Raw genomic sequence first — 23,470 nt, 5'->3', positions numbered from 1 at the left:
AATTTTTTTACTACCAGTTCTGTGGGCGTGGCTTGGTGGGCATGGCAGAGGAAGGATACTGTAAAATCTCCAGTCAGAGGTGGTATTTGCCAATTCTCCAAACTACTTAAAATTTTCACTACCGGTTCTCCAGAACTGGTCAGAACCTGCTCAATACCACCTGTGATGTAAATAAAAGGACTTGACTCTCAATTCTTGCTTCTTTGAACTTGTGTAATTGGTTTTTTTTCCCACCCTTATTACATTCTTGGCAGAAAGCCTAGACTTCCTGTCTCCGGATCTTCTGAGGCTTTCTTAAAGGGGAAGGGTTGTTTAAAGATTTTTACACTGCTGTTGGGAGGAAATAGTTCCCTGGACAATCAGCACTTTGAAGAAATAATTGAATAACTGGAAAGGAGCTTTTAATGACAAGGAACCAAGATGAGTGACATTCAGCAAGGCATCTTGGCTAGCTAGAAAGATTGACATTCAAACATGAGTTTGCATACCCTTTCTGAGTTTTGGTCTAAAACTGGTTTTTGGTGAAGGTTAATTCTGTGCTTGGTGACAATTAATTCTGTGTTTATTGATGGGATAATTTTCCCTATTCAGCTTCAACAAGGAACAGCTACTGTTATGATTTAATTATTTGTATTGTGTTTGAATTTTTTCTTGCATCATGGTTTCTTTTTCTATCTGGGGAGGGGGTCTTCCTCACTGCTTTAGTACCATCTGGCACTGTCTTTTTGGGGTATACTTCCAAGAGGCAGGATGCAAGCTTGGCACTGATTTTTTTACTGCCTTTCTGGGGGTCATGTGACCTTTCCTTAAATCTGGATAATTTCCTTAGGATATCTTGTGAGGTGAGTGAGACCAGCTGGTATCTTTAATGGATCTAAGGATTGCTTTTCCTGGATGTGCTTTTTCTGGAGAGCTTAAATGACCTCTCTGCTATAGGGTTTCACTTTATGAGCAAGAGATGACTACTTGATAGTTATCACTGCATTTTAACTATTTTCATTCCTCAATGTGCTCTGGCACCCTGCCTGATTTGTAACTCTGGCTTGCAGGTATTTTTAATCTAATGATTGGTATTTAGCGCAGCTTTTTGCAAGCAAAGAAGCTTTTTGTATTTTTGTACAGGTAATCCTTGATTTACAACAGTTCATTCAGTGACCATTCAAAGTTACAGTGGAACTGAAAAAAGTGACTTATGACCATTTTTCACACTTATGACAGTTGCAGCATCCCCACTGTCGTGAGAGGCCAGGCGAGGAGAAGCTCCCCTTGAAATGAGTGATGTCGAGTTGGCCACGCCCACCCAGTCACATGACCACAAGCCACACCCATCAACTAAGCAGAACCAGTTGTTAAAAATGAATCCCACCCCTGAATATTAGGTATGTCCTCATAAAACTAATAAAGGCATGGCATAAATAAATGAGAAGATTAAGATACAGAATGATTCAATATAAGACAATATAGTGAGAGAAATTGGAATGGAAATAAGCAGTGGCAAAAAGAGTACAGAAACAATATTTTCATCTTTTTGCTAATGATCTCTAGGAATGGACTTTGGAGACTGGATAGAGGCATATCTCAAATAATATTTATAAATTTCTAGTTTTCTTTTAAATTATAGACCTGTAGTATATATAACAGAATTTTCTCTTTAAAAATGTTTGTTTATTCTTTCCATTAGCAGAGATCTTTGATGAATGGATTGGAAACTCTTTGGATCTCAATTTTATCTTTAAGGGACTTTTCCCCCAAACATATAAGAGTTTTTACATTTTACAGCATTATTACATTTTACAAGTTAGCTACAGTGTTGCTATTTTTTATATTGAATATTTTTCTCGTCCCTATTTTAATCATGACATCATAAAAAAATCCCAAAGTACTTTAAATTATTAATGTAATATGCATCAGTAATCTTTATCTAACCCAGCATCACTAGGTGATGGGATAGGATGGGAAGACATGCTAGTAAGATTTTCTCTGTTCCTTCTGCTATCACCCTGAATTGACGGTGGGACAGAGTTGTAGAAAACCATTAAAAAATGTTTCTCTATTTTGATCTTTTCATAAATTTTGTCCTTTGGTATGGAATGTCATATAAAAGAGAGGGCTAATTTAATTGACATAATCCATGAGTGGGGAGCATTTTTTAAGCCACAAACTTTCATTATGAGCAAGCTCTAATGGACCACACTTTGGGGACTGGAAGATCTGAAGGCAAAAAATGGTACGTTTCTTAATCTGGAGTCAACCCAAAATCCAGAATCTTCAAACTCTCTGAAACAATATTCCATGCCATGACTAAAAAATCATAAAGAACAAGTTTAAAAGGTTTGCAGAGACAAAGTGGAAGGTGATAGATAAATAAAAATGATCCATTTACCTTGATCTTCTATCGACAAATTCTTTGTTAACCACTGAACAATGTCTGAACCTAGGAAGAAAATTATAATATAATTAAAATGCACTTGCTATAAATTCACCACATTTTACTGTCATTTTAAAAGCAAACCAAAAGTTGGTTTTCCCGATAGATTTGTTTTTTAATATATAATATAAAGATGCAACAAGTGGAATCTAATAGCAGTTTAAGAAATTCTACAAGTATTAGTATTTTTTAAATAATAATTTTATTTATTTTATTTTTTATTTATTTGATTTGTCAATCGCTTACAAGATAATAAGTATAAGGACAAACATAGTTATGAATACATGAAATGAATACATATAAGAAAAATAAAAGGAACAATAGGACAGGGATGATAGGCATGTTGGTGCACTTATGCATGACCCCTACAGACCTCTTAGGAAAGGGGTGAGGTCAATAGTAGACAGTCTAAGGTTAAAGTTTTTGGGGTTGGGGAAGAAACCACAGACTCAGGTAGAGTACTCCAGACATTGACCACTCTGTTGCTGAAGCCGTATTTCCTGCAATCAAGTTTGGTGCAGTTAACCTTGAGTTTGTATCTATTGTGTGCTCTTGTATTGTTCTGGTTGAAGCTGAAGTATTCATTGACCAGTAGGACATTGCAATGTATGATTTTATATACTAAGATTGGATCGAAGACACCATAATTCTAATTTTTCTAGATCTAGAATTTCAAGTCTGGTGGCATAAGGTATTCTGCAACGAGTAGAGGAGAACTCTTCTTGTGAAATATTTCTGGACTTTCTCAACTATGTTAATATCAGATACGTGATGTGGGTTCCAGACTGATGAGCTGTATTCAAATATTGGTCTAGCAAATGTTTTGTATGCCCTAGTTAGTAGTGTGATATTACCAGAGAAAAAGCTACGTTGGATTAGGTTAACAACTCTTAATGCCTTTTTGGCTATGTAGTTACAGTGGGCTCTAGCACTTAGATCATTAGAGATGAGTATTCCAAGGTCCTTGACGGAGTTTGGATCATCAACAAGGTCTTGACTATTCAACTTGTATTTTATTTTCTGATATATTTTTTTGCCGATATGTAAGACAAAGCATTTATTTGTTGAGATTTGAAATTGCCATTTGTTTGACCATTCTGATACATATTCAAGGTCTTTTTGAAGGGTAGCAGTATTGTCTGTGGTGTTGAATAGCTTTACATCCTCAGCGAAGAGTACATAGTTGCTCTTAATATGATCACAGAAGTCATTTATGTAGAGTATTAAGAGAGTTGGTCCTAGAACACTGCCTTGGGGGACACCGCTGTTGACAGGTACAGAAGACGCTCCCAATTTTGACCATTTGTTGTCTGTTTGACAGAAATGCTTCTATCCAGTTATGCAGTTGTCCAGAGATACCTTCCTGAATTTGCTAGCTGCTGCCCTGAAAAGCATAGTCTCCTGTAGATTGAACAGTTTATCACTATGACATAGGGAAAGGCCCAGCCAGTCTTCTGAATTTCTCCAGGCTGCTGGGGACACATCAGTGTTGATTTTGGAGGTGGGGGGCTGCATCAGAGATCAGAAGGGAAAATCCCTTTAACTGTGGAAGCACAGTTAAAAACTGAAGAACAAACTTTACATATTATTGAACCCCTTAGAGATGGAACAGTTCAAACAAATAAATAAGGGAAGCCAACCTCACTTTGCTCAGAAAGGATTAATAATGATAAAACTCCTTCTGAAAAAACCCTGTTTTCCAATAATCTAACTTTTCTAGTGAATCATATAACGATGTCTTTGATCATGATGATTAATTATTAGCAGCAATCTGTAGAAAAGGACAGTCTTTAATTTATCCAATTCCTAAACTGTTTCAGGGTATCAATCCAGATCATGTTTTACCTTATTTTACTGGAGTGCAATTCTTGTCTCCTGTAATGAAGGCTATATTGTAAAAATGTGAAAAAGATGAATTCACTATAACAAATAAGGTCACCTTTGAGTTGTCCTCAACTCCTAGTGATAAAGAGGTTGTAACATTAACAGAAGGCTATATTAGGTTACATTAACAGAATTGTGCCAGTACATCTCTTCCCCCTCACATTTACAGGCCAAGAAATTAGAAACAGTCCCGTCTGAGACATTTGCCATGGCTCCATTCCTTTGCATCTTTTACACTGGAGAACTCTCATTTCACAGATGTCATGAAATATTCTAGTCTCTTTTTCTCATATATCTGAGATTTTTATCTATGTATTAGCAAACCATGTAGCCTGTTGTTTTTTTTAAAAAAAGCTCACTGTCAAAATATGTAACACAAACTTGGCTAAAAAAGTTTCCCACAAATTTTCAAGTCTTCTTTCAAAACCCTGATTATGTAACAACACTATAAATAAGGAATATAAAGCAAGAAAATGAAGCATTATTACTAAATTGTTGCAAAAGAGCCTACCATTTCAATGAAGATAAGATAAACCTTTCCTTCAAGGCACATACTTGAAAGTTATGATTTATTTTTACAACTATAATTTCTGTGATAGCCAGGGAATCAACTTAAGGTTTTTTTTTCCACAACAATGAGGAAGCAGAAAAATAAATGTATTTCCTGCCCATTCATTTGAAATAGTGTATCAGCACACCCTAACATTTGTCCCTACATACTTGAGGATGTATCACAAACTGAGTGGTTGGTTGCTTTCCATCATCTCACTAGTATCTGATTAGAAAGGATGCTTGAACTAAACTTATCTTGCTGTTGTCTAAACTCTCCTTCAGTATTTATTTTAAAGGCATCAACTTGATTATTGGAGATGCTGAGAACACTGAAGGAGAAAAATCATTTTTTATGAACAGGTACAATGTTTCTGCACCCTTAAAGAAAGATTTTTTTAGTTCAGTATTTTTTAAATAACTCCTTGTTTTTGGCTAGATTTAAAGTGCTAAGACACTTCAATTAGTCCAGAGTTTGCATGTGTACTTTTAGAATATGTGCTATAATTTCTTTTTTCTCCAGAGGCGGTCCAACTCTTAGGTGCTAACTGAGTGCAATTTTTCACAGCTAAGTTGCAAAGAACTCAGCAAAGGAGAGGTGGGGGTAGCCAGGGAACCACAATAACTAAGTTGCAGAGGCTATTCTATCATCCTTCATTAACTGTGTCAAAACAGTGCCATGTTTTCACATTTTCTTCTGTCTTCTCAAGTTGTATCCCACACATAAACTAAACTAAAAAGTATTAGTAACACTCTATAATTTGCACAACAGTAACCTCTTCCATAACACGCTAACAGCTGCTTGTGATTGTTAATGTTCCCAAAACAGGGAGTTTTAATCATTCAAAGATAACTTATCAAGTGGCATTTGCACTGATAGCTCATCTTAGGCCAGAGCAACTTCCAAATGACACGATATAAAAGCCAACCATCATAAAGGAAGATACATCATTGAAGAAAAACTTGATTAATAATCAAATATTCAAACATATCACAGAGTATCTAATAATTAGGATTGAGAATATCTGGGATAATTTCAGCATGACTTCTTTGACTCTCTAAGTCACTAAAGGCTGAATCTGTCAGGCCAAAAATCTGTTCATCTACTCTGCTCTGATGACTAGCAGTTCTGAGAAGGTCTCAGAAACTTACATATTAAAAGTCTGTGTTCTATTACTGAGTTATGGCTTACATATTACTAAACATCTTTTAATTATCTCTTACAGTTATGTTTTTATGTACCGGTATCTTCATTTATATTTCTCTTTTGGCACTTGCATTTCATCCCAGATAAATCCAGAGCATCCAAAGGGCCATTTGGTCTCACTACAGAATCACCAATCTCAATAGCATGCAGGTTCTAGGTGCTTTACAGCTATGGCAGAGCCCTCAATGATTATATTTGCTAACTGGATTTGCATAAAAGGTTGCACCATCTTTGGAAATGAATTTTTTCATTGGAACAGAAGAACAGTTTTATAATTATTGCTATTTTCTTGACTATTAAATTTAAGAAAAGGTGATAAGTATAACAAAGATAGGAAATTTTAAAAACAGAATGAATCTGGTCAATTAGTCAATTTTCTTGTGCATACATTTTTGAATGGTGTATAAAGGTTGTTTATCTCTATGTCCCTGTTGATGTCTTATTTGTTAGAATGCCAAGCTTCCAGGGATTATCTAGTGTTTTTAGATTTAGCTTAGTTTCCCAGGTAAAATTATGGTTGACTCTGTCCATGTATTGTGAAGTTAAGGCATTTTCATTGCTTTTTCATTATTGATGTTTATTGAATGTGCTCTGCTAGTTTTCTGCAACTTGTTATAGTGGCTGTTACAGTCCTGTAGATAATTCATGTTTTTGCTTCTTGGGCTGCTGGGTCTCTTGGTTTACTTAAAATGTTTTGGAGGGCTACAGTTAGTTTATGTGCTACAGTGATACCATCTGGTTGTAACAATCTGTTGTTTCTGAGAGGTAATTGATGTATGATGATGTTAACTTTTTCATAGCTTGTATTGGTTGTGCTGTAGTGCATTGAATATGAGGCACTTTTTCATGAAGAATCTATTGGGCCTGAAATGTATTAAGGAATATTTGTGTAAAAGCACTGAAATTGGATCTTTGGATCAGTTTGTTTTGTTTTCTGCAACCAATGATATACTTGTTCCCCCCTTTGCCCCCCCCATAAGACAAGACAGACAAGGTTTCCAACACTGCATGCCATTGAGTTCAGTGCATTGAAAATATGATGAGTATAGAGCAACAGGTATGTGTATGTTAAGAAGTACAACTTTACAGAATGGCTATGTTGACTGTAGTTGTAACTATTCAGTTGTGTCTGACTCTTGACAACTTTATAGGCAAGTGTTCTCCATGCTACCCTGTCAAGCCTCTTTGTGTCAAGCCAACATGCTTTTTGCTTGCTTTTTCTTCTTGTTCCAGTAACCATTCCTAACATCATGTACTTCTCCAAAGAATTTGAACACATGACATGGCTAAAGTAAATCAGACATAATCTTGTGATGTTGGCTTCTAGTGATATGTCTGGTTTTATATGATTTAGCACCTCTCTGTTGATTGTTCTGACTGTCCATGGTATACACAATAATTCACACAAGCACCACAGCTCAAAGGAATCAATTCTTCTTCTATCAGCCATTCTTAGTGTCCAACTCGCACACCCATACATCATTATAGGGAAGGCTTTTGTTCTTACTTGCCTGCATTTTGTATTAATATCAAGATATCTGTTTTCCAGATCTTATTCTTGTTAACCATTGCAGTGCGACCTAAGGTAATCTTGCATTTGATTGCAGGATAAAAGTGCCATTGTGAACAATTTTAACTTTAAGAAGTTAAAATTCTTAAAGTAATTCAATTTCCTCCTTAGGCTAGGTTAACACAGCATGATAAATTGTAGTTTGCTTACACATTTTCTACAACAGGTAAAACTGGCTAGATTTACAAATCATGTTAAGCTCTAACACGCAAATAGCTGGATTTACTCACTTATTTTACTTCCAGTATTTCTATACTGCAGTGTTGTTGTTTTTTTAAAAAAAAGTAAAACAGTTTATATCAGGTGAAATGACAAGCTTAAGAAAACATAAAAACAAGACAATTGTTGAAATAATAAACATTTCAACCAACAACTTCAGTAATTAATAAAGAAAAATAATGAGAGCCTGGTTAAATGAATGGATGCATGGAAAAAGAAACACTTCATTTTTCACTTTGTTTCATGCACAACAGTTGAAGGCAAATCACATTCTGGCTTCCACTATTAGCTGGACTGAAAGAGAACTACAGTTTGACTAATTCATTTTCAGGAAACTTTATCTGATTTCCAATTTTCTAGTGCCTGACTGAGACTTGCTTGGCTTCTTAAGATAATGCCTAGAAATCAATACAACCTTTTGCACTTTTTCTGTTTGGGAAACTGGTATATTTTCCATCTCCCATCTTCATTAAAAAAAATGTCATGACCTCCTTTTATTTAGGACCGGAGTATTCTTGGCTAGATATTTAACACTGCGAGAGCATTTCAGCACTAGCAATATATAATGTCACTCTACCATCACTGGGGCAACATATCAGAAATTAAGATTTATGTTGCTTTAATAATAGCTGAATGCTGCCATAAAACCCTCATGCAGAAATGCTATACCATGGCCAGTTCCATATGAGTAATTTATAGCATCCTATAGTATCACTGATAGGACTATCAATTCTAAATTGCTGAAGTTCAGATTACCATCAGATAGCAGCAATTTAATATAGAAGGGTTTTTTGCTGCCATTGAGCAGCCAATTGAGTGACTGCATTTAAGATTTGGTAACCTTAATGATCCAGCTATATATCATTAATAAAGACAAAATTTATATAGCCACCATAATGATAGAGTGACTTACTAAGATGTTGTAACACATTAATGAACAAATTGCCCAACTACCATACCATATCCGGTTCTGGAAATGTGTAAGGACAGTTACTGCAATTGACTATATTATCATGAGTCATTTTTTTCTCTCTTTAATTTAGCATTTACAAAAGCAGACTGCCATTTTTTAAAAAAATAAGGCTCTCCAAAGCTTCTGATATTTTGAGATAAATGCCTTTCAAGGATGATTAATGATGATGATGATGATGGTGGTGGTGGTAATAATAATAATAATAATAATAATAATAATAATAATAATAATAATAATAATAATAACAACAACAACTTCTATGTCACACATCTCTCCAAAATCTTTTCACTATCCACCCCATCTCAGTACTACAGTTTTGTCTGCTTCTCTGAATTGCATTTTGATTGTTTGCTGGTAAACAAAGCATTGTGTATGAATATATGGAGTAGAAAAGAAGACCAGAACACAAACTATTCAGCCTTTTGACTTTTAGATATATGAAATAAAGTGAAATATGTTTGAAATACTGCCATATATTGTCAGAACATATGCTGTTGCATCTAGCACTGGATGTCAGCTTTCATGCATGGTATGTGCATGCAGAGTATATTTACATACTATGCAACATCATGGTTTGTAAATCATGGTTTATGACTTAGCATAATGTGTGAACCCAGACAAGTTTTGTTTACTTAACAGCTACTCAATAAGAAAACTGTGGTTTCATGCAAGATTTGTTGTGTTTCGTGGGGGCTGGTTTTTTTCCCCATCTACAACTTTCATCTGTTGAGTCAGTCCAAGAGAACAACTTTTTTCCAGCTTAGTATTTTGAATAAAACTATAAAAAAAACTGGGATTTGGGATTGCTTCATGATCTTCTGAGCTCCAGGTCCTAGCTTTGTGTTTGTTTACTCTGAAGTAAGAGTAAGAAGCAGCTTCATATCTACCCCATTCTTTGTATTCTTACTTAAATGCCTCTGTGGTTATCTAAAACTCGCTGAAATTAATGACACTCAGTGGATTGACAAATATTTCTGAAGTGTTGCATGTGTTTTGTCAAGCATTTGGAAATAACTCCAAGTTCAGGGAAAGACAAAACAAAAGCACTGAGATCTACTGTACACCTTGGAAGAGATATGAGGGCATTGTACTTTGTCTTATTTTTTGACTGTTTTAGTTAGCCCATCTCTGCAGAAATGCCATACACAGAGGTTTGTAATTTCAAATCTAAAGGAGGCATCCACCAGAAAGTTGCCGTCAAAAAAGCCAAGGTGGTTGCAGCAACCATGGACGACTCAAATAAAAATAATGATTGTAAAGTCACAATCTTGATTTTTTTTAACCCCCCTCCCCTTCCCACTGGATGGCAAACCCTTAAAGTCAGTCATGGGGGACTCTCTTCACATTACCACTTGCTCATTGATTTTATTCCAGATATATTTTGTACAGCTTCCCTGTAATTGAAAAATTATTAAAGTGCAACAAGAGGAGTGCAAAAGATTCGAAGAGTTTGTATAAAGAGGTATCTTCAAATTGGAGTGGAATTTTTAAAAGCCTTCCTCAATAACATTCTTCAGGGGAATGGTTTCAATCAGCACCTAAAAGTATGATAGTAGACACTGCACTAATATGGGGTTGAGGAGTCTTCCAAAGAGAAATGAATCCTGGGAAAGTCCACCAACAAGTGCATGCAACTTAACACTTCGTATGAGTTATCATACACATAATAGCAACCCACTTTGATAATCTCATTGACTGCTCTTGATTATAACAATTGAAGCAACCTCAAAGATTGCCTGTTGTTCAAAGCTTCATGTGCCCAAAATAAAACTTTCAACTAGGCTTGATAACTAAGTCTGCCAGTCTGGTGTAAGACGTACAGTCATTGCTTACTCAAATAACTCAATTTCCTAGGCTCACACAACATATCGGATCATAAAGTAACTAAAAGGCTGGGACTATGCAATATTTCAGAGTTACTCAAAATAAGCAACAAGGCCCCAAGATTGCTCAAAAGCACAAAATAGTTCCCTTTTAACCACAGTGAAGTCCCACAAACAAAAAGGTAGCATAAGCACAGAGTGAAATGTCAACACTGATTATATCCTGATAGCTACTTCTCTTAGATAGATAAAAAAAATTGTAGCAAGGAAAGAACAGGTTTTCAAATTATCCCATCATACATAAACAGATACTCAACCACAGTTACAAAAATTTCATTTAAGTACATATTATGCCAATTACATAACCAGTCAAAATTAAAAGTTTGATAGAATAAATACATAATGGGAACGAACTAGAATACTCTCTGGGAAATATAATTAAGATCTATCTATTCAATTATTTTTAATTCTATTCTGTTGGTAAGAAGAAATCTTATACACTCAGAATTGAAACCAGGACGCATTGGATGCTATGGAAGATTCACATATTGCCCTCAGGCACAATATTATGGGCTTGGTTTTGTTTATTCAGTTATGAATAAGAAAGCTAGTTTAATATGATGTATAAATCAGTTCAGTAACAGTATTCACTTATCGCAGTATAATGCTTTAATTAGTTTTTATTTTTTAAAAAAATATATTGAGTTACGTTAGGGCAGGGGTGTCAAACTTGTATCAATCATGGCGACATCATGTGACATAGTGGAACTTTCCCCCCTTCGCTAAACTGGAAGGGGTTGGAGCCAATATGAAACACATCCGGCCCGTGGGCCACGAGTTTGACACCCCTGCGTTAGGGTATGCTGAGCCATAATCCTTACTTTATAAACCATCACAATATGCTTCACACAACACACTAAACCACAAGTAAGCAAAGCACATTCTGCTTTAACATACTATGTGTTGAGTGTATCCTGCTAAATAAATATTCACTGGAAGATTTATTTGCTTCTATTCTAATCACTAATATCCATTGCCCCATGTTGCTATTTTTTTTTTTTTTTTTTGCTTATTTTTGTTCTACCTCATCAAAATCATTGATGGTTTTACTCTGTTAATTCTTATTAGAAGCAGGGCAAAAACAACCTAGCTGACTGAAATCTTTTGTTCTGTCACCACGTTCCTATTTTTAACAAATGTTTACACCACTGTTTGCTTTTCATTAATTGAGAATAAGCGAACAATACATCTGCCTGTTCTTTTCATACACCTATATACAAGCATACCCCTCTACTTTTCAGGAACAGATCAGGAAAGAAGTGGTTTTCACTCAAGTCTAAATGGTTTTAGATTCATTTCCCATTAAACAGAGGACATAGCTATCAACTAGTCCTTGAACCAGCAGAAAAGGGCATTGTAATAAAATCTGCTAATTGGATTGCCAATCCCTATTTGGCCACAATAATGAAACTAGTGATAGGAATTGTCCATACTTTTAAAATGTAGGACAATTTAAGGACAGCAATTGGTGGATTCCCCCAACTTTGTTTTCTCTCCTATTAAGCACTGTCTATTGGTACAAATTAAGCAACCGACAATAACGTTTCTTAGCATCAAATGAGATGCAAGCAAGAGCAGTTAAGTGCTTGAAACTAAGTGTTGAAACTAAACTACCTGTTCAGGTGCTCAACGAAGAGTGGCAAATGCAAAGATGCTCAGTGTCCACAACTGAGCTACTTCTGAGCACAGCAGTAAATCCCAAATAGGCCTGCTGGCAGGGGCAAAGGAGGATGAAAGTGAAAGGAAGAGAGCATCAGTAATTGGGCTGCATTCTTAAATAATGCTGGGGAAAAATGGTAAGGTTGGCAGCAAGTCTAGTCTTTGTAGCTAAGAGCATCCCAAAGCAGACTGTGGATAGCCATGGTATCAGAATGCACTAGGTAAAACATCACTCTCTCAAAGTCATAAAAACATAAAGCCTTTGTTGGTAGAAGCAGGGTTTTTTTTTCATCATGGTGCACATTTTATTGCAATGCACTCAATGTGACAGTATGAGTGACATTCAGTTGGCAGAATCCATTTGTTATTTCCTAGCTACTGCACATAGCTAGTTGTCTCTTGAGGCACTCTTTCAAAAGATCGCTTGTTTATAAGATACTCACATCAAACCTGGCAAGCATTTTGGAAAGCACTGGTCAGGTATTATGTGAGAAGATGCCTCTGTGGAACCCAAGGGTCCATCTGTCCTTCAGCCAAATTAAAATGGCCAATCTCTGGCCCTAAGCTATCAGCTGCTGAGGAAGATCCATAATAATTCAAAGTGACCAGTAGGAGCCAGAAATGTTTGAGACTGTATCAGCAAGAGCATAATTGATAATGCATTCTAATTTCTTCATATCAACCAGAAAAAAATTATATCAGGAGAAAGGGAAAACACTATTTAAAAATTGAAACAGCTAAAGATAAATGGTAGTTGCTTCAGCTGTAAGTTTGTGCTGAATTAGACTGAATGAGAAAGTGTGACTCTAATCACAACTGAGATAATGTTATTTAAGTAGGCAATGTTTACTAATGTACATGGTCATTTGGCTTTTCTTAAATTTTACATGGAACTGTTCTTTTTCATTTAAGGATAATTTGGCCATATCTATTGTTTATATTCACACACATATACATCAGATCCATAATGGAAAAGAAAATGTTTCTTTGAGACAAGTTTAACTCTAGATGATTCCATGGGCATCACTCTACAATTCTTTGGCAACAGCTTCGAAGTGGTTTTCTATTGCTCTAGTTTTTACACCATAAATATATAAATTTGTATCTTTTCTGCTAAAAAGAAGAAGAATCTTTCTACCCATGCATATGGAGATATTTAAAATCTTAATATCTATAGATTGCTTACAGTCCAAAATCTAGAGTTCCTTTTGGCATTACTGATTTCAACTATGCTGACATTCCTTTCCAAATTGCATTAAGCAGTCTTAATGTTAGCCCAATCACCGATCAAGAAATCTCACATATTATTCCCCCAAAAAATGAATAATTGCTCTAAAGGAGCAAGTCTCCCCTAATAGAGAGTTCTCCTGATGGTTATTATAGGGTATTGCAGTACATCTTAATTCCTTATTTTAAAGCTGTCTTCTATATATTATTCCGCTAGTTAGCATCTCTTTCCTGTATAACAGAGCTGGAAGGGACCTTGGAGCAGAAGACCTTATACTATTTCTGACAAGTGATTGTCCCATCTCTTCATAAAAACCTCAGGTGATGGAGGACCCACAACTTCTGAAGAAAAGTTGCTCCACTGGTTGATTCTCATTGTCAGGAAATTTCTTGTTGGATCTCTCTTTGATTAGTTTTCATCCACTATTTCTTATCTTGCCTTCAGGTGCTTTGGAAAATAGTTTGTGGTAACTTAGTAAGCGTTTAACCCAAATCTGGAGAAGCTCCAAGGTCATATTTCGAAACTGTATGATTATAGGAGGACATGACAGTGACCCTACTGTCCTTTTCCACCAAATTAACTTATATGGAGATGACTACATATCTTCTGCCCAATATGATTGCATGCCAGGTTGTTACAGCATGGATTAAATTATACAGGAATTAAATATAATTCATCCCTGCAGTACCATTCTCTGTTTCTTTATTGGCTTTTAATAATCATAAACACTTTGATAATTTGGCATGGTCTAATTTATTCCATGTTATATATAAAATATAAAATAGAAGTCTTCACTGCAATCCTGGAATGCCTTTCTACAACTCCCTGGCTATCCTCCAAATTAATGATGCAATTCAGTTATTATTGGCTCCATAAAAGGAACCAGATAGTGTTATCTGCTCCAGGATTGCTATGCTGATAGAGAGAGGCTGGGGGTTTGTCAACTGAAGGACAAATTTAATTTGTTTATGATGATATCGACTTCTCACCAAGACAAGATTTATTTCAGTTTTATATAACTATTTCTTTTCCTAGGGCATTCAGGATTCTCTATTTCTGAAAATAATTTGTTTGCTTGTTAGCTACACCATGATCTTGCTCAAAACATTTGAAGGCTAATGACCAAGAATTAGATTCTGGAGATCTCAAATATCATCTTCTAAAAGACCTATGCTGACCAGTAACCTTAAGCTATATTTCATTGGAAAAGAAATAGATTGAAATATTCCGGGAAAAGCTGAGCTTGTCCCTCCTGGGTATGAAGCTTTAATTAAAATAACAATCTTCCTACTTTGTTTGTTTCCTCATTACCCATGTTTCCATCAAATACCAATTCAAGTCTTAGCATTTCTTCTAAAACTAGGCTAATCGGAAGAATTGCCTCGACATTCTAGCTCAGAGAAATGTTTTTTAAATATTTTATTATGCATAAGAAAATCAATAAAGTACATTTATAGAGCAGTTTTCTACATGTCTTCAAAGATTTATAAGAAAATGAGGAAAGGGAGTCTTGTTATCCCAAGTGGTGTATGTCTTGTCTTTGTTTTGATCAACTGAGGATTTCACATTATGTTTTTTAATCATTTAAAGAGGAGTAAAGTAGATTTGTGACAAATATAGCATCTAATTTAGCTGTTCAGTAGATACATACTGATTGGCTTCATATATTACATTAAGCCATAGTCTATTTATTACAAATGGCTGGGTTTACCCAATGCAGTAACAACTTGTGAATATAGCACTACCCAGTAGTTGACATGTTTTGGCATGTTTGTTGTATGAATCCAACCTTTTCTATTTATAAATCATGGTTTAATTTAGGGCAATATGTAAACATAATCAGCCACATAATCACACTATTTAATAACTTGACCTCTGGTATACAAAAGTTTATGTTGTAATGTATTATTCAATCTCAAACATACTTAGAAAATTTTAAAATGCATATAAAGAGGCCCATACAGTTATTCCTGTGGAATTGTTCTCATCCTAAAATCTTATATTTGTTTAATCATTTGATTTTCCTGAATCTTACAATGAAGCAATTACAGCCAATGGAATGTGAGGGTTTTTTTTTAATCACTTGTAATTTCTCCTTTCCTATTTATCAGCATGCCATCCTTCTGAGGTGGGTAAAATGAGGACCCAGATTGTTGCAGGCAATATGCTGATTCTGTCAACCACTTAGAAAGGGCTGCAAAGCACTGTAAAGCGGTATGTAAATCTAAGTGCTATTGCTATTGCTATCCCCTTCTCCTCCTCATTCTTCTTCTTTTATTCTTTAAAAATAGTCACTAAAATATACTAAATAAAAAAGAATTTATTTTCCTGTAGAATGAGAAGTTGAAAAAAATAACCCAGATGTAAGGAAATGAAACAGCTTCCATTTAGTTGAGAAGAAAATATAGATATGTCTGTCACCAGGATTAAGTTTGTAGGGTGAAGCCTTTTCTTTTTCAGAGTAGAATCTACTGATGCTCCTCTATATTTATAGCTACCACAGAAGGATTTTATGTCAGAGCTTAGGAAAGGACTGAGCAGGGGACAAATCACATATACCTGACTGCCAGAATGAGATCTTCCCACTGATCTTCCTTTCCCTTTCATCCAGAATGATTACTTAAAACTCTCCAAATGAGTTACCTTCACAGTAACAGAGAATTACATTTGTCTATTATTCATTCCAGAAATAAAACTAGATGGAGCCACAAGCCATGTCATGAAGCATAAATCCTTCCAAATACATACCATAAATTGCCAGTCAGCATATGAAAAATGACTGCACTAAATACTATTTCTGAAATATATCTATTTGTAATCCAATGAAAGTCCAAACTCTTTTATATAACACAAAGTAGAAAAAAAGATTTAGTTACATTCCATTGCAACTAATTCCTACAATAATGGTAAATTATAACCAGTAATAAAATAGCACTAGTTGCAGCAACATAAAATAAATAGAAGATTGTGTATATGTTTTTTTTAATGTTATCTCTGCACTTATCAGCTTGCCTAAAGTAGCAGACTGAAATCAGTTATGCCTGCATTTGAACTGTTTTGCAATTTATATGCATTCAGGTTTTACAAATTCATTGGAAGTAATGGGAAAATAGATAAGAATAAGGACAGGATTTTTCTTGTCTGAAGAGAAACAAGGGGAAACGGTATAGGTTTAATTTTACATGGCAAATTATGGCTGGCTTTTTTCATTTATATGTGACTTATTTTTCTTTTTCTGCTGAAGACTTTGTTGTAAAAGTTGTATTCCATATTTTCTAGGATTTGCTCTACAATTTTCAAGGCTGCCAGCTAAAGGCCTGTTTGACAACAAAAGTTAAGAGATTTGATTTTCCAGTCCCCATCCCCACAATCTTAAATTCAAGACCAGATCTTTAAAGGGCAAATTGATAACATGAGAAGAGATGGGGCAGCACTGACATTTGTGGGAATAGCACAGTCTTGAACTATTCTTCCACATATGACAATGTTTAAATTTAAAGAATGATTCAAAGCTTATTAGTGCCCTTCAATGACACTAGAGAAACTAGTGCTGCATAGTTTGTGACCAGAAAATCCAGGCATAGCACACTTTTTATCTAGCCTACCAAGAGTTTAATAAAACTGCCTAAGTCTGAAAAAAATAGCAGAGAGGATACTATATCTGCAGGCAAGGTTTACACAATGACTTTATCTTGGTAGGTCACAAACTGTCTTAGCTAAAAGCAGGTTATTCCATTATAGCATGTCATTCTACTGATGTTTTGGTTGAATTCTGAGTTCTTAATAACCAGCTGATAAGTCAAACCTCCTCCCTCAGACCTCAGACCTTCTTGGTTTGCAGGTGAGGAGGCAATGAATGAGGACTAGAGGGTAATATTAAGTACTGGGAGAACAGCAAAACACAAACCAGAGAGCAACATAACAAAGTGGAGGACTCTTCTGAAAACAAAACCAGAATGGGAGAGGAGGAGAAACAGAATGGTTTCAGAAGCATAAGTCATTAAAAAAATGAGAATTCACTCTCTCTTTTCTAAATGATAAAAAGGGGATTAGATTTTCATTATGCTTCTCTATTGAAGAACCTAATAGAGGTCCTCCCCAGCAGGTCCTCTCCTGCATACACTGCCATTAAACCCCACAGTTTTGTCAACTAGCCCAAGGATACCCAGCAGGTTTTATAGGGAAAGAGGTCTTGAATGTGGATCACTCGAGTCAGAAGCCCTAAATCTCTGAAGTCTCGTTCTGGTGAAAAGGCAGAACAGATATCCTAGAGGGATTAGGTTTGGAGAAACATTACTTTCAAGTTACATAACAAATTCTTGTTATGGGGGCAATATCTACCATCTATAGGTAGATACTGCCCCATAAAACATTTAAGCAGACTTATGGGGACTGCCAGCTCTCTTCAGCTTTTCAGCACACTGGCTTGCCACCATCACTCGTGACTTACTCGTGATCTTAGCTTCCATCTGCATTTTTCTAATCTCTTTTGTTCACCTGTTCACTTCTCACTGCCTGTCAGAAACCCATCAGCTTATCTCCCCAATGCTTTTGCAATTGTCTTCCTTTGCTTACTAATGTTTGGGAGCAGCTAAGTATCAATGAGCTACAGTTCATAATCTGATCCAACATGCTGCTGCCCCTTGTCCTTGCCTGAAGTAGTAGTCTCATTCCTTCTAACACTCAGACTGACTATTCATTCATGCATTGCTATAAGAGCAATCTAAAGTGGCAACACCCTGTAATAGTTTCAAGAAAAAGTGGCTTGAAATGTTAGCTAGAACATTGAAATAACATCTACACCTCTAATTACATGGTCTAATCCCTGGCTAAATTTGAAAGCAAGGCTGATTTTCTGCTTGCTTGCCTGCTTGCTTTGACAGGTTTCTACAGCTTCATGGCCTGTGCTTCCTCTGAAGCTAATTTTATATGCTCTCATAGGGAAAGGGCTGATGAGCAGCAGGCCCACATGCTTTTTTTTGCACAGGACACTATTTGGGGTTTCTCTGAGATGCTTCAGATGGACCCTATGAGGACCCTCTGAAATAAATGCCCTCTGCCATCTGGGTATGAAGCAATAAGATCCCTGATTCTGGAGGCTAGATGGACAGAAGCAACCAAGTCCCAAGAGTATGAGCCGCCATCATGAAATAATTTTTTCATAATGAAGGAGAATACGTGTCTCCCAGGATAATGTTGCAGGATCCAATTTGACTGGGACCAGAGGTTTTGTTTTCTGAACTTTCAGACTCATGCTGGAGCCCATCTTCAGGAAACTTCTCTCTAGAGAAGATAGACTCCAGCATGAGTCCGAAAGTTTGGAAGATGAAACTCTGGTCCTGGTCACCGACCCAGATTGGATCCTCCAGTCCAAATCATTTTTTTCTCTAAGCTTGAAGCCTGCAATCTAATACTTCTGAAAGAAGGTGAAGGAGACACATAATGTAAGAAATGAGCCCAAATAATGTAGGAAGAATTGGGGAGCAGAAAGGAAATACAGATAAGTGACATAAACCAGGGCAAATGACCAGGAGGGATAGGGTACAGGTAGTGCCAGAGGGACACACAGAACAAAGTGATGCAATCCTGTGCAAATTAAAGACTTGTGTTTTTTAAAAATATATATACTTGGATGATCCTTAAATTATTGGGAATATTAACTGAAAGAGGTAATGTATAACCAAAACTTCTGGGAAAGTTTCTCTGCATTTATTCATTTCCACAATCATTCTGAGCAGGAGCAGTTTATCTGAATAGTGAGTGCTTAAAATTTCAGAGTATTCTGAAAGCATCTTTATTGTCCTAATGCTAGATTCTTAGGTGAGGAAGCCTTCCTGAGTTACTGAAATAACAACTTAACAATGTCACATCATTATTTATTTATGTATTATCAAGTCAGTGTCAACTCTTAGTGACTAGATATAGTCCACATAGACTACTGCACCACATGCCTGTAGTTTAATGTGTGGAAAGCACTTACCAAATTGAAACAACTGGGAACTGCAAAATCAACAGGATGACTCAGCCTTGTACATGTCATGAGATAGGGAACAGATGGCAGAGAGAGCAAGATACACCCTTTACCTAGAAACACTGAATGTGTTTCTATATCTGTGGCTGACTCACAAATTCCTTGTGTTTTGATATTCTTCAAAGGACAGAGCAAGCATAAGTTTGTAGTGATTTTAGATATGGCCAGAAAGCTAGCTTAAATGTAGCAATTCTCATGTATTCTTACTAGATTAGAAGCATGAAGGTTTGCAGTAGATCCTTCCTTCCTTTCCTTTCCTTCTTTCCTTTCCTTTCCTTTCCTTTCCTTTCCTTTCCTTTCCTTTCCTTTCCTTTCCTTTCCTTTCCTTTCCTTCCTTCCTTCCTTCCTTCCTTCCTCCCTCCCTCCCTCAGAAACCCTCAAGAACCTAAACAAATATCTACATCATTGTATATTTTCATGGTCCACTTTCCCTCAAGGTAAAACTAAAATGAAAATCAAATGATTTTTTTTATTGTTCATGATGTTGCAAGCACTGCACCCATTTCCATGGGAACAAGCTGAGCTAAAGGTTCTCATTCAGGAAAAAGACAGGAAATGTGACTCAAACTTAATCTCTCCATCAATGAAAGAAAAAGCCCGTTGTACACACACTCGATCTCTTTGTCTTTAGATTTGAGCCAATAACAGTTCAGAACACCTTCCAAAATCCTCTTTGCCATCTACCAGCCATGATTTGCTGCAACTCAAAAAAACCACTTGAAAGATAGCAAAATCAGGGTAAGATTCAGGGTAGGATTCAATGGGAGAAGAAATTTGAAGGTTTGTTTATACTCAGTGAGGCTCAGGTAGATGCCTGAAAGAAACAAAGGTCCAGAGAAAATATTTAATACAATAACATAGTTGGAAGGGATGTCAAGTTTTGGGGCCTAATTCAAGACAGCATGGCTGGCTCAGGAATTCTGGAAGTCCACAAGTCATAAAAGGGACATTGTTCCCCAGCCCTGGGAAACAGATCCCTCAAACAGAGTATGAATGGAGATGAATGTCATCTCAAATGTGATAGGCATTTCCTCTATGTCTTCATAATTTGTTGAAGAGTAATGGGTCAAGGACTGAATCCTGAGGTTCATTTTGATTTAACATAATTTGGCAACTATATGGTGAGATACTATCCTGAGATCAAGAGAGGTAAAGTAACTTTAGGTATCAGACATCATTGAAGGGAAAGCTTCAGTCCTTCTAGTTAAGCTAGATCAAGAAACAGGCACTGCAGGGAATCCAGAAATGCTACTCTATAGTTGTAGGATATCATAGTATAATCTTGGAACTTGATGGAATTACGTTGAGCTTCTTTCTACACTTGCTTCCATTTCAGAACTGTGAAATTTCCAGTCCAAGTCCTCCCTTATGCCTCCCCCAAGGTCATTCCTAAATTTCTTTACAGAAAGGTTGTTACTGACTTATCAAAGAAATGGATTAATAGCCCATCTTGGGGACATCCTGTGAAAAAGGGAATTTCAAAAGCTTCAAAGAAATCCCACGTAAATAATTCACTAATAAAGAGGACTGGAGGATTCTTATCTCGGTTCTCAATTTTCTGTACTAATTTTTAGCATTAAAACCCATTAAACAATGTCTGTCTGAAACTTGCTTCCTTGATTGTGCTTTTCAGTTGAAGGGCTTGACACATAATCAATGTGACTTAATTAAGAAATCATGGTCAAAATGAACCATTGCTTATCACAACACAGAAAGATATCAAAAGGAAGTGGAGGAACATATTGGTAGCAAAACTGGTTTGTGTAAAAAGATACAACAAGTGAACAAGGCCCTGTAAGCAGATAAGATAACAAATAATGTAAAGACAGAGTTGGCAAATTATTTTTATTTATTTATTAAATTTATATGTTGCCCATTTCTCTATCCAAAAAGACTGATGGCTTACTTAGGACCTAAATATGTGAAAAAGTCATGGCATTATTTGTCCCCTAAGGTGCTATTTGCCATAAATTGGAATGTTGTACTTCATAAGTGATAAATGTAGTGTTGCCTCATTACAACAAATGTGATTTATAAAATGTCACAAATCTGACAGCACAAATGACTTTATTAAAACATGCAGAGAGGAATTTCAACCAATCAAGACATTAGTTGCATCACACTAAATTATAATGAGAATTTGTTTAGCTTTTGATTAGCCAAACTGTGAACAGTTCAACAAACCATGGTTTTAAAAAATGGCTTGGTAGGATGCAATTAACACACTGCCACTGATCATGAAGTAAACCATTGTAGAACAACATAATTTTAAATAGGTTTTTAATGGGAAACAGTTAAATACATATTCATCAAGTTCAAGTTGATTCAAGTTTCTCACCTAGAAGTAAGTCACAATGTTACATTGAGATTAAGGAGATCCATGTTCAAGTCTCCAGCCAGCTACAGGATTCATTAGGAAATTTTGTAGTACAGGTGAAACTCGAAAAATTAGAATATTGTGCAAAAGTTCATTTATTTCAGTAATGCAACTTAAAAGGTGAGACTAATATATGAGATAGACTCATTACATCCAAAGCAAGATAGTTCCAGCTGTGATTTGTCATAATTGAGATGATTATGGCTTACAGCTCATGAAAACCTCAAATCCACAATCTCACAAAATTAGAATATTACATGCATTCGATAAAACAAGGATTGTACATAGAACAATATCGGACCTCTGAAAAGTATAAGCATGCATATGTACTCAGTACTTGGTTTGGGCCCCTTTTGCAGCAATTACTGCCTCAATGCGGCGTGGCATGGAAGCTATCAGCCTGTGGCACTGCTGAGGTGTTATGGAAGACCAGGATGCTTCAATAGCGGCCTTCAGCTCTTCTGCATTGTTCGGTCTCATGTCTCTCATCTTTCTCTTGGCAATGCCCCGTAGATTCTCTATGGGGTTCAGGTCAGGCGAGTTTGCTGGCCAAACAAGCACAGGAATCCCACGGTCATTGAACCAGGTTTTGGTGCTTTTGGCAGTATGGGCAGGTGCCAAGTCCTGCTGGAAAATGAAGTCAGCATCCCCATAAAGCTCGTCTGCAGAAGGAAGCATGAAGACGGCTGTGTTGACCCTGGACTTAATAAAGTACAGTGGACCAACACTAGCAGATGACATGGCTCCCCAAATCAGCATAGACTGTGGAAACTTCACACTGGACTTCAAGCATCTTGCAGTGTGTGCCTCTCCATTCTTCCTCCAGACTCTGGGTCCTTGGTTTCCAAATGAGATGCAAAAGTTGCTCTCATCAGAAAAAAGGACTTTGGACCACTGAGCAACAGACCAGTTCTGTTTTTCTTTAGCCCAGGTAAGATGCTTCTGACATTGTTTGTTGTTCAGGAGCGGCTTGACAAGAGGAATACGACATTTGAAGCCCATGTCCAGGATCCGTCTGTGTGTGTGGTGGCTCTTTTTTTTTTTTTTTTGATTTTTTTTTTATTGTTTTAACAACAAACAAAAACACATAAAACATAAGACATAAAACATAAAAGCATCATCATCCTTCATAAATTTACAAACAGTGTATCGGTTGGTTTACCACTTTTTTTGTGCATCCATTTCATAGTCTCCATTGTAGTTGTGTTACAAAATAGCTCATATTAAATCAACAATTATATAGCCTGATATCATTATTAAACAATCATTCGACTATAATTTTATTAATTCATACTTTAACGAGATAACTATGGTTTACTTAATTTATTTTATAGCAAATCATAAAGTCATACCAAGTCTATCTTAATAAAATTTTATAAAGATACTATCAAAGAAAAAAAAAAGTTTATATTCATTATTTCCTAAGTTTCTAAATATTCTATTATTATATTTTATTATCTAA

General features: G+C 36.0%; 1 protein-coding gene across 10 annotated transcripts in view; it reads right to left on the bottom strand.

The window, feature by feature from the left end:
• RGS7 (regulator of G protein signaling 7) overlaps positions 1-23,470 on the bottom strand; it is a 177,888-nt gene that overhangs the window by 62,391 nt on the left and 92,027 nt on the right. For 9 of the 10 annotated variants that reach the window (XM_087967382.1, XM_087967395.1, XM_026669321.2 and 6 more), the window contains one exon: positions 2,384-2,434. In XM_087967382.1, the coding sequence (XP_087823508.1) occupies positions 2,384-2,434 (51 nt within the window). Of the gene's footprint in view, positions 1-2,383; positions 2,435-4,273; positions 4,298-23,470 lie in introns of those variants that run through there. The other variant, XM_087967438.1, reaches the window with a different exon arrangement.

This window comes from Notechis scutatus, chromosome 1 (genome assembly GCF_049901735.1).
Source record: "Notechis scutatus isolate UNSWTSFEM ecotype Mainland chromosome 1, rNotScu1.2, whole genome shotgun sequence".
NCBI lineage: Eukaryota > Metazoa > Chordata > Lepidosauria > Squamata > Elapidae > Notechis > Notechis scutatus.
Note: the sequence above shows the minus strand (reverse complement) of the source record. Positions and strands in the feature narration are given on the sequence as shown.